Here is an 18,665-nt window from a genome sequence, read left to right as displayed (position 1 = left end):
ATGCTGGATTTCAAAGGCCTACTGAAACAACAACAACCTTCAGAAGGTATTTAGCTACCTTCAGAAAGATAGGAGATACCAGCCAGTCTAATAGTTTAACCTCTCTGGGAAGGGAGTTCCAAAATCTGGATGTTGTCACTGAAAATACTTTTTCCCACGTTTCCACTGGCATACCTGTGAATACCATAAGAAGCGACAAGGCCCCACTACCAGAAGATCTCAAAACATGGGCAGGTTCATATAGGAAAATATGGTCCTGTAATTGTTTTGTTGTTGTTGTGATTGTTATTATTATTAAGAACATTTTTCCTCTGCAGGTAAGTAGGCTCGAAAGGGAGAAAACACAAGAAACCAAGCGGATCCGGGAGTTGGAGCAGCGCAAGCAGACGGTGCAGATCACTGAACTGAAAGCGAAGCTCCATGAAGAGAAGATGAAGGAGTTGCAGGCTGTGCGGGAAAACCTCATCAAGCAGCATGAGCAAGAAATGACACGGACAATGAAAATTAGAGACAGTGAAATTCAGCGACTTAAGTCAGCACTGTTTGCCTTGCGGGAAGGAAGCAGTGACAAAGTACGGACAGCCCTGACAATTGAGGCTCGGGAAGAAGCTAGGAAACAATTTGACTGTGAGCGCCTTAAGCTTTTGCAAGAAATCACTGAGTTAAAGTCTGCCAAAAAGCAGATGGATGAAGCTCTGAATAATATGATCCAAGCAGATAAGATCAAGGCTGGAGATCTACGAAGTGAACACCATTCCCATCAGGAAGCCATCTCCAAGATCAAGTGGGAGAGTGAAAGGGATATCCGCAGACTGGTAAGTGAGTCCTTCTAGATGGCCAGCAACTTTGAGGAGTCAGTGTGCAAGACAGAAGTTTGCAAGCACCATCATAACACTTGTACCAATTCATTAGAAGAACAGTGAGTTATTGTTTCATTTGTTTAACAACCAACTGTTAAAGACAGCAAAAAGAACATATATTCAAAATATCTTGAGGCTCATCTCCCCTTTCCTGAACATTTAGCCAGTATGAGGTGGTCACTTGATTTCTGCATCATCACTGTCATCTAACTTGTAGAGTAACATGGCTATTGCTACATCTACACTGTAAAATTAATGCAGTTTGACATCACTTTAGCTGCACTATGGGATCATGGGAGTTGTAATTTCACAAGGTCTTTAGCATTTTCTGCAAAGAGTGTTGATGACTCACCAAACTATGAATCCAAGGATCCCATAGTGTTGATCCAATGAAACAATAGCCACAGGTGGCTCCCATAATATGTGGGCTAAACTTTTTGTTTAGTCCAAACTTTAAATGAATTATCCAAAGTTGTGAGCCTATTTTGGGGATGAGACTCAGCACCAGTTCTTCTGGTGTTTCTGACCAAATTACGAACCCCAAGATTACACAGGATGGCAATTAAAATGAAATCGTAACACTGTAGTTGTGTAGTAGAAGAGCGTCCAGAATATAGCCTTTCCAATGGAAAAACCAATAATCCAGGCTCATAATTTCAAGAAGAGCATTAGAGGAACTCTTTCTTTTCCATGTTCAGTGCCGGATTTACCGTTGTGCTTAGACATGCTTAAGCACAGGGCCCCGTTGGCCGGGAGGAGGGGGGGTGTCATCCTGCTAAAAAAATGTGTTTACAATGAATTTTACTTATGTGGTGCAATTCTAAATTTGAAGGTGTTCTGTTTCAGAGTGATTCCAGGCCTAATGATAGCGCTAATTGTCTCTGGGAGTGTGCCACAAAGCAGTCAGTGTAGGCCTACTCAGTGTATCTACTTCAGAGCCCAAGTATGGAAGGGGTCTCATAATGTAACTGCCATAGGGCGTCATTTTTCCAAAATCTGGGACTGTCCATATTCATATGGGGTATGATGACAAGAATAGGATGAAGTGAGGGTGGGATAAGTATTCTCATTTGTTTACTTTTGTTACATTATGGAACACCTGCACAGGACTTATTCATCTGTGCTGCCTCGATATTTTGTAATGTAGAAAACTGGCACAGAAGATTGAACATCATGCAAAGTGTTTAAAATACATCCATTTGTTGTGCCTGTGTGTTAATGCTGCCCTTATATGCCTTCATTCAGATGGATGAAATAAAAGCAAAAGACAGAACCATCTTTTCTTTGGAGAAAGAGCTGGAAACCCTGACAGGTTACGTTCAGAAGCTTCAGCTACAGAAAGAGGCTTTGGATGAGCAACTCTTCTTAGTGAAGGAGGCTGAATGTAACATGAGCAGTCCCAAGAGGGAGATCCCAGGCAGAGCAGGAGATGGCTCTGAACACTGCAGCAGTCCGGTAAGAAGGGTTTTTATATATGTTTCAATGTAACTAGAACCACTGGGGTTTGCCTGCATCCAGTTTACTCCTTGCATCATGGCCTTGCCTCCCAGAAAGAAGGCACATCTGTGGTGTATTAAATGCACCCTCTTGTGGTGGTCATAAGGATTCGCTTTAGTATGGACTCAAGTGACAGTTGTAATGCTTGCCACTATTCAAAAACGAGAAATAGTAGTAAAAATCAATCAGAGAAGATGACTACACAGGCAATTTCTAAAGCACTGTCCCTCTGGCCTAAAAAAGAACAATGCTGAGAAGTAACTGCAGACACACCAGGGGTCAGAAAGTCCATTTCATTTCCCCCGCAGGCTGCAAGTAATTTTCTGGCCACTTTTGGAGCTATTTGTTTCTGCTTCAAGGTGAGATAGACGCCTAAGACAGGATTTAGGTAGAAAACGGGTTTCTGAGAATTTGTTGTTGGCTGGGCAGGGGTGATTTTGAGCTTATTTTTTAACATGGGGGTTTGAGTCCAGATGTCTGGAGGAGCAAGGGTTATATGCAATGGGCTGCACTATTTCCACCACAGCAGCAAAGCCATTGTTACTTTTTCATGTTGAAGATCAGGCAGAGGTGTGTGCGCACACGCAAGTCCACAGAGGTAAAAAGGTACTGGTTTTCCTAAGGCCATGATACACATTCATGATTGAATCATGAGACAAGGCACACACCACAGCAATTATTTTCTTGTTTATGTAAAAATAGTGGAATCAACAAATACTCATAGGGGAAAGCCTGAGATTATTCTTTGGGAATCAAGATTTCTACCAAAAAACTTACCTGTAAGACTTCCAACTATGTGACTTTTTTGGGATTATTATGTGATGTGATTTGATATAGATTGCAGATGTAAAACAATGATAGGTTCAAGGGTTACTTTGAGAGGAGAAGGAACAGAAGGGGAAAGAGTTACACTGAGATCTCAAAATCCCATCAGTGATTTATCATAGACTCCCTGATTTTATAGGGGTTAGGGGCGCAGGTCCCTTGCATCAATTGATATAACACACATCTAAATCTATTTTTACCAACCTTTAAAGGAATCTTTTGGTCTAACAGCACAACTCTGAAAATACTTGACTGTAAAGTCATGCTGGAGAAACATACAGTAGAGTCTCGCTTATCCAACGTAAACGGGCCAGCAGAATGTTGGATAAGCGAATATGTTGGATAATAAGGAGAGATTAAGGAAAAGCCTATTAAACATCAAATTAGGTTGTGATTTTACAAATTAAGCACCAAAACATCATGTTATACAACAAATTTGACAGAAAAAGTAGTTCAATACACAGTAATGCTATGTAGTAATTACTGTATTTACGAATTTAGCACCAAAATATCACGATGTATTGAAAACATTGACTATAAAAACACGTTGGATAATCCAGAACGTTGGATAAGGGAGTGTTGGATAAGTGAGACTCTACTGTAGTTTCATAGAGAGTGCACATTAATCAAATCCAGTAATTATGAAATCCACAAAAGGTAAAGCTGCAAATGTGGAGGGATGACTGCACTTTAAACCAAGATTTGCTATTTTGGGCTCAGGGTTTTAACACCATGGATAACTCCTTTAATGCTCAGACTTAAACCCAAGGTGAGTCCTTTGCCTGACTGGCAAGGAAACTGGAAACTGCTTTTTCATGAGTTCATCTCATAACTTGACTGCAGTCTTTAAATCCCTGTGACCAAGTGGGTTGAGGTAATCATGCAGGGGCGACCTTACCATTAGCGTTAGGTAGTCACCAAGGCATCAGCCATAGTGGATACAGAGCAGTTGTATCTTGCAAACCGGATAATTCAGCCTGGTCTCTACCCTAGAAACTATCTGGCCTCCCTGGAATGCAGTGGAGGATACTGTCCTGTCATTAAATTCAGAAGAAGTTCCAGCTACTGGTGTAGTCAGATTCTGTATGTGAAAAGTAAGGAGGTAGTATTTTGTCCTTCACTCTGGGTGAAAATATCTCAGGCTTGACCAACATGGAAATTGTTGATGTAAAAAAACCACTAAGCCAGGATCAGACTAATAATGATTTCAATTAGGGATCTGTTATTGACCTTGCTCAAATTGTTGTGCCTCTTTGAACTTTACAGTCATCTCCAGAGATAAACCCATAGACACGTGGCTCAACTACCATGGCTATAACAGCTACAAATAAAGAACCTGAAGAGTTGCCAACTCCCAGAGTCTCCCAGCTAGCCTGGCTATTAACATGCTTATGGCCCAGATAGATGGAAGGTTCTGGGAGTTGTAGTCCAAAACAGTAACATTTTTCCAAATTCTTTATTGAAAAGATATCCAACACCGACATCTGGAGAGCAAAGGGATGAAAATTATGTGTGCATTGGCAAGTACAGTAGTTTACATCTAACACTTCAATTGTAAAAAGTAATGCTTTTCTTCTGTCGATTTGAAACATTTATTTGCAGGACCTACGCAGAAACCAGAAGAGGATGGCTGAGCTCAATGCCACAATACGGAAGCTTGAAGACAGGAACACACTACTTGTTGATGAACGGAATGAGTTGGTGAGTAAAATTAGCTGTCTTGCAATTGGGTTAGAGAAGCTGTTGCAAAACACAAAAGGACTTAAGACAGAATCTGGCTGTTTTACTTTAAGTTGTGTATTTAAATTATGTTTATGCTACCTCTCAGTAAAACTTCCCAGGCAGAATACAAGAGAGTGAAAACATAAAATATATAATACTGGTGGTAGATTCTCTTTTGTCCATGTTCTTAAACTGCCACATTTAAAATCCAGAGAAAATGAAGCCTATCTTTCTTACTTGAAAGTAACAAGGTATTGCCTTGCTACATTCAAGAGATGATATCTGCCTAAACCAATCTAATGCTAATTCCATTTTTAAAATTTGTTTAACTGCTAGAAAATTTTATCTAATTTGCCATTGGCCTATCCTATAAATTCCTGGGATTAGCTGTTTAGGAAACAGCATTTGGAATCTCAGGCAGAGAGCTCTAGTGCTTCTTGGAGGAACAAATCACTTCTTACCAAAAGCGACATGCTAGCTTCAGGCTGAATAATAATAATAATAATAATAATAATAATAATAATAATAATAATAATAATAATTATTATTATTATTATTATTATTATTATTATTATTATTATTATTTCCCATCTCTCTCCATGGATTGAGGTGTGGGACATGTTATGTTTCTTGCTTGGAATTTTTTTACAGCCTTTTCATCTGTTTATGAGAGAACTGGAAATAGCTTGAGAAAGACATTCCATGCCATCTTTATTTCTATATTTCATCTATATTTCTTTCGCTCCATTCTTGCCTCTAATCAAAGAATGTTTTCATTTGTTTTGAATCTATTTGAAACTTAAAGAACCTGTAGAGCAGAAGCAAAACTGACTTGATCATATAGACTTGTCTTCCCCCAAATTGGTGTTCTCCAGAAAATAGCTTCCTGGATATGATGAGAGTTGGCCATTATAATTCCTATAATTTCTACACAACAATTAGGGATTGATGGTGGTTGAAGCCGAACATATCTGGAGAGTACAAGATGGGAAAAGTGATATATAGCATAAACAGTAAAACCCTTTACAAAACAACTTCAGTCTTCCAAACTCAGGCACCACCGTGCATCCAAAAGCAAGCACAAATGCCTGGCTGCAGTTAGATAAAAACTATAGCAAATACACTGTTGCTATCAGCTTTCCAAATAATACTAGAATTTCCTCAAACAATAAGCACCAACATGGGAAATTACAGTGTTGAGGAAAGTAGAGAGATATACCACACATTGATTATGAATTGTTCTTGTTGTTGCAGTTGAAACGTGTTCGGGAAGCTGAAAAGCAATGCAAACCTCTCCTGGAAAGAAATAAGTGCATCTCCAAGAGAAATGATGAACTCATGCAGTCCTTGCAGCGTATGGAGGAGAAACTCAAAGCAATAGCAAAGGAAAACCTCGAAATGGTTTGTTTTACTTATGTAGAACACTTCTGCACACACATAGCAGTGCAAAGAAGGGTTTTTTCATGAGATTTCTTCCATTGTATTACTGGATTTTAACCACATAGTTTTGTTAACTCTTTTCTCCTATTTCAAAACTGAATTTGAAGTTATAAAAGAAACAGAGATGTTATCGGTAGTACAAACATAGTCAAATTAAGGCTAATTTTTTACTGTAGATGGAAAGAATCATATTCTGCCATTTTGCACACCCAACAGTTTGCCTTGTGAGCTTCCTAGTGTGTTCACATTAATATACATCTAAGGCTACAGTCCTGGACACACTTCCCCAGTCTTTTATGTCTTGAACCCAGTATGGCTCACTTCAAAAATCCAAACTTAAAAATGTAATGTCTGGCATTAATCTATTGCACTTGTTACATTTATTATCATTCTCAACAGAGATGTATATCGATTCTTTCAGCACTATAGCAAAATATAATTTATGCATCCATCCACTAAGAACATGCTGGTTACCTCTCTTGTGCCCATAATGATTTGACAATTAAGGCAGGAGGCAAACATAAACAGAAATAATTAAAATAGCCACTATAATCAGGGGCAGAATAAAAGTGGAAAAATGTTGCCAAAAATCTATTTTTAACAAGAGTAGATGTAATAATGTTATTATTTCATTTTTTGCACAGAAAGAAAAAATGACATCACATCCTCCTCTTAAGAAATTAAAATCTCTTAATGACCTGGACCAAGCAAATGAAGAACAAGAAACTGAATTTTTGAAGCTTCAGGTTATAGAACAACAGAATATAATTGATGAGCTGACACGGGTAAGTTGTAATCCCAAAGAAATCAAATGTAAATAAATATATCATAAAAGTCTTTTTCATTTAAAAAAAACACCCAAGTTTAAAAACTAATTAAAGGTTACAAATTTACAAGATGAAGATTTTGCCCACACTTATTTTTGTTCCAAACCCTCCCTGTGAATATTCCTAACAATTTGCTGAAGAAGTGGGATAACTCTATCAGAAAATGGATAGTGGGAGGAAACAAAAACAGAATTGCCAACTTCCTATATTATAGTAAATAAGAAATGGTGGCTGGGGGGGGGCTCCCTCTTTGGGAACATACTATGAGTCAAGTCAGTTAGCAAGGTTATTAGAATTTGAATTGGAAGGGTCAAAAATGGGTGCAAATAGAAAAGGAAGCAAATAGTTGGCAAAGGGGAACGTCTATGGGAGAGAGAATAGACAGAAAAGACTTAAAGAACGTAAAAGTAGGCCCCTGCTTATCAATGTTGTTAATCTGGAAAAAATGGCAAATTAAATTACAAATAAATAAAACTGACCCTTTTCCATTAGAAATATTGGAAAATAAGGACAAGACATTCAGGAATCTAATTAGGGCACTGAAGGAAAATTTTATCAAAAGGATAGGGGACCTCATGAATCCCAATGAAGAAATAATAAAGTGGGATAAAATAAAAGAGAAATGTGGTCAAGGGAACTGGACAGCATGACTAGGCCTGTCCAGTAAAGCTCAGGCCATGAAAAGAAGAGAAGCATCAGAAACCCCACTAGATAGGATAATTAAAAGGAAAGTAGAAATAGATAAAGGAATGACTGGGCTATTGTATGAGGAACTAAAATAACCGTTATAGAGAATTGGAAACAAGAGAAAAATTTACTGAGAAATTAATCGGGACTTGGATTGACAATATTCATAAAATTAAAAATATAAAGATCAAAGAAACCCAAAGGAAAATCATCTCTAAATGGTACAGAACACCCCTCCAATTAGCACACATAATGGGAAATGCTTCAAACATGTGTTGGCACAACTGTGGGGGAATAGGTTCATTCTCCCATATGTGTGGGACTGTAGAAAAATTCAAAACTATTATAGTAAAATAAGAAAAGTAATGGAAGAAATAATAGGGATAAAGCCAGATTTATGTCCCTCACAATAAAGGCAAAGGAAGATTGGATAGAGATCCTAAAATATATGACAGCCGTAATACAAGCCATGATAGCCCAAGGATGGAGAGATAATAGAAAATGGGATTTAGAAACTTGGTGGGCTTATATATCAGAATATATAATTAATGACTTCATCAATCATAGAAAAAACTAATATACAAATAGCCAAAGAGAACAAGACTGGTTCAGGAAATGGTCCATGCTAATTGACAAACTAGATGGAGACGACAGATGCAGCACCTTGAACCAGGCTTTCCACACGGTTAAACTGATGCAATGACAATATTTAGAATTGCTGTTCCAGGGGCGGGGGGGGGGGGGGGGTGTGATACATATCTATGGAACGATTAAACTGTCATTTAAGGAATATTTACTGGAATAATGTATACTGAAATAAGTCCTGTATGGCAAAAGTTTGTTAATTGTCAGGATGTATCAAATAAAATTTATTTTAAAAAACTAATTAAAGGAATACACTTCCACATTATTTTTCACCTTTATTCATCATTTAAAGACCATGAGATGCACAGAGATTCTCTGGTTCAGCTCCTCATCTCTTGCCTTCCTTCCCCTGGATCTGCCCATCCCTCATCTTTAACAGCTATGAGCAATATGTGCTTGTCATTATATTATTGCACTGCAGCTTTCATTAGCCCTGGCTTTGACAGTAGGAGTTTGGAATATTGGCTGTGGCAGTCCAAAAATTACTAGGGACCAAATATCCCTCACTTCTGTTTCTCCTGCAAGATAGCACCATTCTATTATCAAGAGTGGAATAGGATGGAGGAAGGATTCAGAAAACAAACATAGTTGGGATTGATATGCCAGGCAAGAACCTTTTCTCTTTCTCTCTTCCTTCAAGTTTTTTCCCCCTCCACTCCCAACCCATCTCACTGTGGGTGAGGGGGTGAAACCTTATCCCATCCTGAAGCCAAAAATAGGTCTTCCAGGCAAATTAACTCACAAACCCGACTCTGTAAAATTAGACCCAGTCAAGTTAGCTTGTTTTCTTCTTGATCTAGAAGAGAAATGGGCAGCCACAGAGGTTCTTGGGAGGAAGGCACAACTATTTTACCTTCCTTGACTTCTGAAAGCCACATCTTCTCCTTAAAATGCCCACTCATGGTCCCCTAAACGCTTCTGGGTGTAGGATTTCCCATTTTTGGCTGATTCCATAATGGGAAGCCAGGTGATGTAGGGGCTGTACTGCGCTGGTCAAATGTAGCTCACAAGCAGAACCATTCCCAACAATATAATCTAGATATTCTTTATTTTGCTGAAATTTAGAATGTGGGTAGAGTGGAGAATGCATGCCAGTCAAGAGCCACTATTTGGCTCCAGATGTATTCTTGAAGACTGCATTCCCACAATTAGGGGGCCAAAGATTGGGACTAAGAATAATAATATAGTTTAGCTTAAGTGGTGGGAACAAAGCCTTGGGATTAGTAATGGAGAGAGGGAGAATTTATGGTATTATGAGGGGCCACCTAGGTAGCCTCAGAGGTCCAGAGGGGCGGGGTTGAGCCCCAAGGGCAGAGGTTCCCCATTACTGATCAGTGCTGACCTTTGACAATTAATGCCTTAGCTTCTACTTTGATCTTGTTCTTGTATTGTAGGACAGAGAGAAGCTTATTCGGCGGAGGAAGCATAAAAGAAGTTCAAAGCCAATTAAGGTAAATGAAGAACTCTATGATTCTGTAATTTCATAAAGTACACAAATGGCTGGGAGAATCATTTATGTAACTTGATGTAGTACATGTCAGTTCACCCTATTCTCAGCCTAGGATGTGCCGCCGCCAGCTGTGGATATGTGGAGCCAAGAGAAAGAAAATAAAATGCAATGTCTTCTGAATCTACTGCTCTGCTTGCCAAACTTAGTACAGTTTTGGAGCTCTGATTGATGGAGATGAGAACTTCAAAACTCTTTTTCATAGCTGACCAAGTGCACCCCATATGTTTTCCATTTTTGCGATGTCAAGCATAGTAATAACTAGTGTTCCTAAAATTCTCATTGATCTGTCTGTCTGTATGACTCACTTCATTTGGCAAGTTTTAAGTGCTGAAATCAGTACTTGCTATCCAAGTCTGCTGATTAAGCAGCTCTTGGGGGCATGACTCATGTCATTGTTTTTCTTTGATGTTTTAAATTAAATTGCAAAGTTTGAGGACATTAAGACAACCAAATTCAGTTGTTAGTTTCCACTAAGGTAACACCACTGAATTAATGAGCCATGTTTAAGTGTTGGTTTCACATGTCCCATTCATTCAGTATGTCTATTTGGAACTAATAGATTTAGTACAAAACTATTTGAATAGGACACCTCACTAAAGCTTTTGAGGTCTAACTGAATTATTCGTGTGCACATTGCCACCATTGAATAATATGAGTCACAATCATCAATTTTTGTGTATGTGTGGAGGGAGGGAGGGGTTGGGCTATTGGAACTGAACCATTGTGGATCCCAAGGTTGCACTGTATGTAACAGAACCACTTGCATGTATTTTCCTCATTTAGATTTGTGCATAGCCCCCTCCTAGTTTGATAATTCTCTCAAATGTTTAGTTTGTGAGATCTGGGGGGCAGGTTCCTTAACATTTAAAGATGTGGCAAGTGGTAACTTCCAGGTCAGTGGGCTAGAGAAGCTGTCTTGTGTTTTTATAGACTCTTTAAAGGGGTTATTCAAGGTGCTGAACCTGTTGTGGGGACAGAACTTTGAACTGTGGATAGCTACTTTAAAGTTCAGGATAAAATTCAAGGCAAATTCACCACCTCCCTGACATGGAAGTCACCAAACTAAAGTTCACACCAGTCAGGTTCTGTGTACACTAATAGGACTCTATAAATAATACAGCAAAAAATAAACTTTGGTAGGAAACAAAGTTTATTATTTTGATCTTGATCTTGTGCAGTGACTTTAGTGGGATTTCTCTCATGGGCTACAGCAGATCATGAAACTATATCTGCTAAGAAGCGATATGGTACAAATCCAGTTGTATATCTATATCCAAAGAGGATTCACCACACTCTGAACTATGTGAACCTCAGCACACCATACTGCCATTGTTGCCTATTGATGGTATAGCTCAGTGGCACATGAAATACAGTTGAAGCAGCAACTATTGTGTTCTAAGATATATTGTTATGAGTAGGCATGGTTGTGAAACTTAATATTGGTGGGAGAATCTTATTTTTCATTCTTCTTTATTCAGAGGCACATATTGGACACAGTTTATGGGGGTGATGATGATTCCATGGACTCTGAAACTTCATCCATGGCTTCATTCAGAACAGATCGCACACCAGCAACACCAGATGAAGACCTAGATGAAGTACGGTCCTTTCATTCTCTCATAAAGCTTAATTTGCTGGCAGTGAGGACTGGAGTGCAGGAAATGGTTCCTAAAGGATTTCCTTCCATTACTGAGCTGAAATTTTTAAAAGAAATGTCAAACTAAAATGCCTGAAACATAACACTAATATATTCTACAAGACATATAGTCTTTAAAAGTTGCATAAAAACAAGAAACTTCGTGAGACGGAAAATCCCATGTCCCTTTAAAAAAATCAGAACTGTAAATGAATAGATAAGTGAATTTTTCATGTATTCTGTTAAAAATTGTTACAGCCATATAAGTGACTACAGAATTTGATGTATTTCTATAAGAGTTTGGTAATGTTATTGTGCCAGTGGTCAGACTGATATTTATAGTTCAAAAACGAACTTTAACAAATTCTAAGTATTGTCCTTATCAGCTACCTATTTGCAATTATTTACCACTTTGACTGTAAGAAAGAATGTCCCTGGCATTTTAAATAATTTTAAGTGCCTCCTTATTATCTGCTAGCTGTACCTGGCCATGCATTGCTGTGGCCCAGTCTGGATCAATGAAAAAAAAAAAACTCAGGAAAGAGTTCTTTCTCCCACCCTGGATCTTCCACAGATATACAAATAGAAGCCTCCCACAAGATGGTAAAACATGTGGGTGTCCCCTGGGCAACATCCTTGCTGACAGCCAGTTCTCTCACACCAGAAGTGGCAAGTCTATTCAATGCTGATCAAGTTGTCCAATTGCTGTATTTCTTGCTGTAAATAAAGAACACCACTCAAAAACAGTGGAATACCAGACATGAAACAATCAGGGCCAGCTAACACCTCCCAACAAAGGATTCCCCCAGGCAGGAAGTAGCCAAGGATTGAAGCAGCAAGGCTATGTATTGCTAATAAAGTTCACCAATTGGAACATTCGTACTTGCCTGTAGCATAACAGAGTTATTTCTCCCACCCTGGACCTTCCACAGATATATAAAGAGAAGCATCCCACAAGATGGTAAAACATCCGGGTATCCCCTGGGTAACATCGTTCCTGATGATCAATTGTGCCACACCACAATTCTGAAGTTGCTCCTGAAACCCTTTCAGTGGCTAGGCCTCAGAGCCTTGGCCTCGTGTAACTTCTCGTGAATGGTGAGGAGGTGGGCCTAGCCTTCCCTTGCAGCCCCGCCCACACCAGTTGCTAAAGAGTGGAGACTACTTGGCTGTTACTTTTGCTAAGTATTGCTAAGGGGAGGGGGGAGTGCTTGGCCATTGCTAAGGGGAGGACAGTTACTAAGGGAAGAGGGGAGTGCTTGGCGATTGCTAAGGGGAGGAACCATCTATTAGGATGGTAGCTTAGGGAGAAGGAGACTGATTGGCTGTTGCTTTGTTGTTTGATTTTACCTTTCTCAGGTGTGTCAGGTTTGTGAGAGTAGGCTTCAAACACATGGCAGTTTGAATACTATGTTATATCCAAATTTCATAGCATTCAGTGGAGTAGTTTGGGAGATATGAAGTCCCTCACTGACGGACATTACATTTTTATTTATATATATTAACCTGAAATGTCCTTATTTAGAAAGCATGAAGCTTTAATCACATATCAGAATCCCTGTGTTCACCTTCTGATTGTTTTAAAAGTAGAAGTATTGGATTAGATTTCATAAGGTATCAAAGCTGAACACTTTCCCCAAGCATCATCCTCCTACTAAAACTTACTCTAGTTGGTCATTGCTTACAGAGTGACTAACAGCAAATAGCGCATTTTGGAGAAATAGCAGCTAGTGGGGGAGCAGTGTTCAGCCAGTAAATCGCAGCACTTGGAAGTGTAAATTCTGAAACTACAAAAATGTGGATTTTATGAGCTGACACTGAATAAAGTAATTTCCCCAAGCTCTGAGAAATATCTTGAGGAATGAATTAAACTCTCCCTGGTCTGTAGTTCAGAAACAGAATGCCCTCATCTTTCAGCCACTATTTTTAAGAAAACCTGTCACATGATTCAAATACATATTTCTAGCTTGCCTATAATACTTAATTCTGGTATTTCTCAATTTTTAAAGGTATTTGGTGGCTTGTCCCAGTGTATATAGAACCTTAAGCCACTCTTATGTAGTTCACATTTTTATCACATTCCTACATCTGATACTCATCTGAGTTCTTTCTTCTGTCTCCTGTAGAGTTTAGCGGCTGAAGAATCAGAGTTACGATTTCGACAACTGACAAAGGAGTATCAGGCCCTGCAAAGGGCTTATGCGTTATTGCAAGAGCAAACAGGAGGCATCATTGATGCAGAACGAGAAGCAAAGGTTTGTACATGCCAGGATCAAGACAATTGTAATGCAAACACATTTTAGACTAAAATAACATGAGGAGAAATGTAAAAAAGAAACTCATAGCTTTTTATTGTAGTTCACAGAATGCTATCAACGTACATGACTCCAAACTATACATGACACCTTTCTGTTCTAATGGCCTTAGCAACATAGAGAGCATAGCTCCAAGAGGGGTTTCAAGGCAAAGGTTCTGGTTTTGGTAAAGTGGGGGAAGAGTCTAGCAAAGCAGGGCAAGGCTACTCAGTCTAGGCTCTGGTAAGCTAAGGATTCAGGCTTTAGGTAGCACGTTGGACAGCTCCATGGGTTGCTTAAGTGGCTGGAGATTCATAGAAGATGTTTAAATGTTGCTTTAGCCCTTGGTATATGGAAAGTAATTGCAGCTCAGTGAAACAACCTAAATCAGTGAATAAATTAAATAGAGGAGGCAATGGTTTTGCAGGAGCCCCTTCAGTGGACTCCTCAGAGTCAGAGGAAGCTAGCATAATCTCTTTTGATGGGAGAGGAGCTGACAATGAACTTTTGCTGCCATGTCACTTCTGGGGTACCAGGGATATCACCTAGGCCTGGCTGTGGGCAGTTCTTTCTCTCACCTCCAGGCTCATCTCCCGGAGTGAGAGACCTGGTCATGATACACACTGCACATACAATTAGCAAGTGACCAAGTAGATCAAAATTAGATCAGATAGAATAAAAAGTTTGATCAGGGCCAGCACTTCAAAAGAGATGTGAAGATTATCACAAAGCTAACAAGGCAAAAGTCAGTATATTGGTATTTTATGGAGGTATTTGCGACAGAGAAAACATATCTCCACCATCCCACTACTAAGAATGGGAGGCTGAGCTGAATAGGGTTCTTGCCTATGCTTAACAAATTCTAACACATTTATGCCTCTGTGAGCAATATGATAATGTTCTATTTCTAAATCACCTGAATAATAGATTTTGCAAACCAGTCAGGTTCCCAATGACAATCCCTTCTGGTGATGAATAGCACCTATATTACAAGCCTCCAAAAATATCAATATAGATATAAACACACAGAGAGAAAATCTTCTTTGCTTCACTGAATTTGAGACAGTGAGTTTCATACAGGAAAAAGAGTTTGCTTAAGACTTTTTTGTTCAAGGGACAACAAACAAAAGTGCTTAGTATGCAAATCTAGCCAAATAGATTTTGGGCCTGGGACAGAAAATCCCACATTGGGAACAACAATAGCAACTTAGAATCATAGAATCATAGAATAGTAGAGTTGGAAGAGACCTCATGGGCCATCCAGTCCAACCCCCTGCCAAGAAGCAGGAACTTAGTGGAATTAAATGTATTCTTGTGTATTCTCATAATGTCAAAAAGAAGCTTCTTTGTGCCTAACAGTGGGACTTCATACAGAAATCTAGGGGCATAGTCTAGAGCAGGCACAAGAATTGCCTGATCCTGCAGATGTTAATAAACTGCAGCTCCCATTGGCTGTGCTTGGAAGAGCTGGTGGGGACTGCAGGCCAACATCTGGAAGGCCATAGAGTTCACACTCCTTATTCCCCATCATATTGCCATGCATTACACCAGGGATTAGCAACTGCTTGTTGGGGTCAAACCCCCCCCCCCTGTCATGCACACACACACACACACACACACCTGCAGGCTAACACATGCATCCTACGTGTACCAAAACAAGCACAATATCATCTTGGGCCCAGGCTGTCGCGCAGGCTGTTGAGCAACCAGCTGCAGCCAGTGCAACAAATCACTCTGACCAAGGGGTCATGAGTTTGAGGCCAGCTCGGAGCCCCGTGTTTGTCTTGTCTTTGTTGTATGTTAAGGCATTGAATGTTTGCCTTATATGTGTAATGTGATCCGCCCTGAGTCCCCTTCGGGGTGAGAAGGGCGGAATATAAATACTGTCAATAATAATAATAATAATAATAATAATAATAATAATAATAATAATAAGTTCTGGAACACAATACACCAGACATCACAGTTGTGGAAAAGAACAAGGTTTGGATCATTGATGTTGCCATCCCAGGTGACAGTCGCATTGACGAAAAACAACAGGAAAAACTCAGCCGCTATCAGGACCTCAAGATTGAACTGCAAAGACTCTGGCAGAAACCAGTGCAGGTGGTCCCGGTGGTGATGGGCACACTGGGTGCCATGCCGAAAGATCTCAGCCGGCATTTGGAAACAATAGACATTGACAAAATCACGATCTGCCAACTGCAAAAAGCCACCCTGCTGGGATCTGCATGCATCATCCGAAAATACATCACACAGTCCTAGACACTTGGGAAGTGTTCGACTTGTGATTTTGTGAAACGAAACCCAGCATATCTATCTTGTTTGCTGTGTCATACAACGTCGTTGTGTCAATAATAATAATAATCTTTAGCTGCCCTTTGGGTATCTATATGCATTCCCAAATATATATTAATAATTAATATAGATGCCTATTTCAGAAAAGGTCTTTGCTTAAGTATCTAGCTTCTTTACCTTGAGTGACGAGAGGATCCATAGGAGATTTCAAATGTAAAAAAAAATCCCAGGTAAAATTAAAATGCATGTGAACCACTTCAAATGTTCAAAAACATGATAAGAGGCTAGGTATTGTTAACAGAAATGTACACCAAGCAAGTAACTGTACTAGAATCATGTACTTGGGTACTAAGAGTATTGGGGTTGGCAGCATTTTTATATACTCATTTTACTAGCTCCTCTATTTCCAAAATAACCTCTTGGGTAGACTCAGCAGCTTTTTGTTGGCTTACATATGAAGGTCACTGTCATGTAAGCAGATTCTTTTATGCTCCTACTTGTTGATATAAGCCCTAGCTCAACACTGCAGTATAAAAATGTAGTAATCTGGTCATCATAATAACTTCAAAGCTCATTATCCTACATAAATGTGTTGCCAACTGTCTGTGTTGAATCTGCCTGGAAAAGCAGCATTTGCAGTTCAAAACTGGTTTTCAAACTCATTAAGTATAATGCAGATAGGAATGTAGAGAAATCTCTCCCTCACTCACCCCATGGCTTGCTTGTTGCTTGCTTGCTTGCTTCCATATAATTTCTATCCTGCTCTTAATCAGGATCACAAATCCAAGAAAAACCAATGCAAATTAAACAGAGAATTAAGCACAAATATACCAAAGGGGAATTGAATGTACACATCTGAATGAAACCAACAGCATTTCAGCACATCACTTACTTAATTTTGTCTGGTTTTTACCTACAATAACATGAAATTCAAGCACTCTAATATGTACTGTAAATGTATTTAATTAACGTATGGCTGTTATTTTTAACAGGCACAAGAGCAGTTGCAAGCTGAAGTCCAGCGATACAGAGCTAAAATAGAAGACCTGGAAAAAACCCTGGCCCAGAAAGGACAGGTAGATGTTCTTCATGCTAATAAACAATATTTATTTATTTAATTATTTATTTACAGTATTTATATTCCACCCTTCTCACCCCGAAGGGGACTCAGGGTGGATCACATTACACATATAGGCAAACATTCAATGCCTTTTAACACAGAACAAAGACAAACAAACATAGGCTCCGAGCGGGCCTCGAACTCATGACCTCCTGGTCAGAGTGATTCATTGCAGTGATTGATTGCAGCTGTTCTCCAGCCTGCGCCACAGCCCGAGCCCAATACTTATTAGCTTGCATAAGCAGTTGCTAGCAATATGTTTGGTTGTGTAGGAAAAGTGTTTTCTTCATGTTTGAAAGGTAAGCTATAGTGAATTATAATATACATCCAAATGTATTCAAAAAGTGGGTATACATGTCCTTCTACTGAAATGCCCCTACTTTGGATATTCTATTTCTTACATCTTTACACAATTGAGGATTAATCTGGTAGTGAATATGCACAACCAAAGTTGTATCAACACTACAGAAATAGTCTATTTTTATTTTCTTAGTCCCTGGTGCCTTAAATCACTGTCATGATCACCATTTTCTGTTGCTTTAAATCCCAGCCCAGTAAAGACTGGTTTTATTTTATTTTTGATCCTCTTATCCCATACCAAAACTATGTATATGCCACCATATGTGATGAATAAATGTCTGCCTATTTTGTTACACGTATGTATGTATGTATGTATGTATGTATGTATGGAATTTTTGTAAATGTACGCATTTTATCAAACAGGACTCTCACTGGGTAGAAGATAAGCAACTTTTTATTAAAAGGAATCAGGAACTTTTGGATAAGGTAAGTACAAAACATCAGTGTGCCAAATCTACATCAATGTTTAGAATTTGAGGCGTAGAACTCTAAGTACTATATATTAATATATTCCAAATTCTAACTGCATGATTAGAAGCCAATTGTTTCTTTAGAAATTCAGAAATGGTCCAAACCATAGATGTGCCCAAGCTGTAGTGTTATCAATCTTACAGAAATTCCTGTGTGGAGAAAATAATACACACTGAGTTACTCTGAAACTCAGTCATGCTCAGAGGAAGCCATTGGAATCAATAGGAATGTTGTCATAACTTGCCCCATTTATTTGAATAGATTTGTTCTAACTATGATTAAGAATTCTATGTATTAATTCTTGGTCCAAACAATTAATTCCAAAATTCAAGAAAACAAAAATATATGAAAGATGTTCAAATTAAATTGAAATTGAAATTAAACTAATACAAGATTCTTACTGCATTATCAGACTCCCAGAGTGTTCTCTGTCAGCATTTTTTTTTTACAATTTGGTGGAATGATCCTTTCAA

At 38.9% G+C, this 18,665-nt stretch overlaps 1 protein-coding gene across 1 annotated transcript in view; it reads left to right on the top strand.

Annotated features, from left to right (window-relative positions):
- LOC100560702 (janus kinase and microtubule-interacting protein 2) overlaps positions 1 to 18,665 on the top strand; it is a 124,388-nt gene that overhangs the window by 82,827 nt on the left and 22,896 nt on the right. Inside the window, exons 3-12 of the mRNA XM_003217438.4 lie at positions 318 to 815; positions 2,106 to 2,315; positions 4,785 to 4,883; positions 6,159 to 6,305; positions 6,989 to 7,129; positions 9,898 to 9,954; positions 11,492 to 11,611; positions 13,776 to 13,904; positions 17,234 to 17,317; positions 18,085 to 18,147. Coding sequence (XP_003217486.1) covers positions 318 to 815; positions 2,106 to 2,315; positions 4,785 to 4,883; positions 6,159 to 6,305; positions 6,989 to 7,129; positions 9,898 to 9,954; positions 11,492 to 11,611; positions 13,776 to 13,904; positions 17,234 to 17,317; positions 18,085 to 18,147 — 1,548 coding nt within the window. The remainder of the gene's footprint in view (positions 1 to 317; positions 816 to 2,105; positions 2,316 to 4,784; positions 4,884 to 6,158; positions 6,306 to 6,988; positions 7,130 to 9,897; positions 9,955 to 11,491; positions 11,612 to 13,775; positions 13,905 to 17,233; positions 17,318 to 18,084; positions 18,148 to 18,665) is intronic.

The sequence above is a fragment of the Anolis carolinensis genome, chromosome 2, assembly GCF_035594765.1.
Source record: "Anolis carolinensis isolate JA03-04 chromosome 2, rAnoCar3.1.pri, whole genome shotgun sequence".
Taxonomy (NCBI): Eukaryota; Metazoa; Chordata; class Lepidosauria; order Squamata; family Dactyloidae; genus Anolis; species Anolis carolinensis.
The sequence above is the reverse complement of the archived record's forward strand: the minus strand, read 5'-3'. Positions and strand labels throughout refer to the sequence as shown.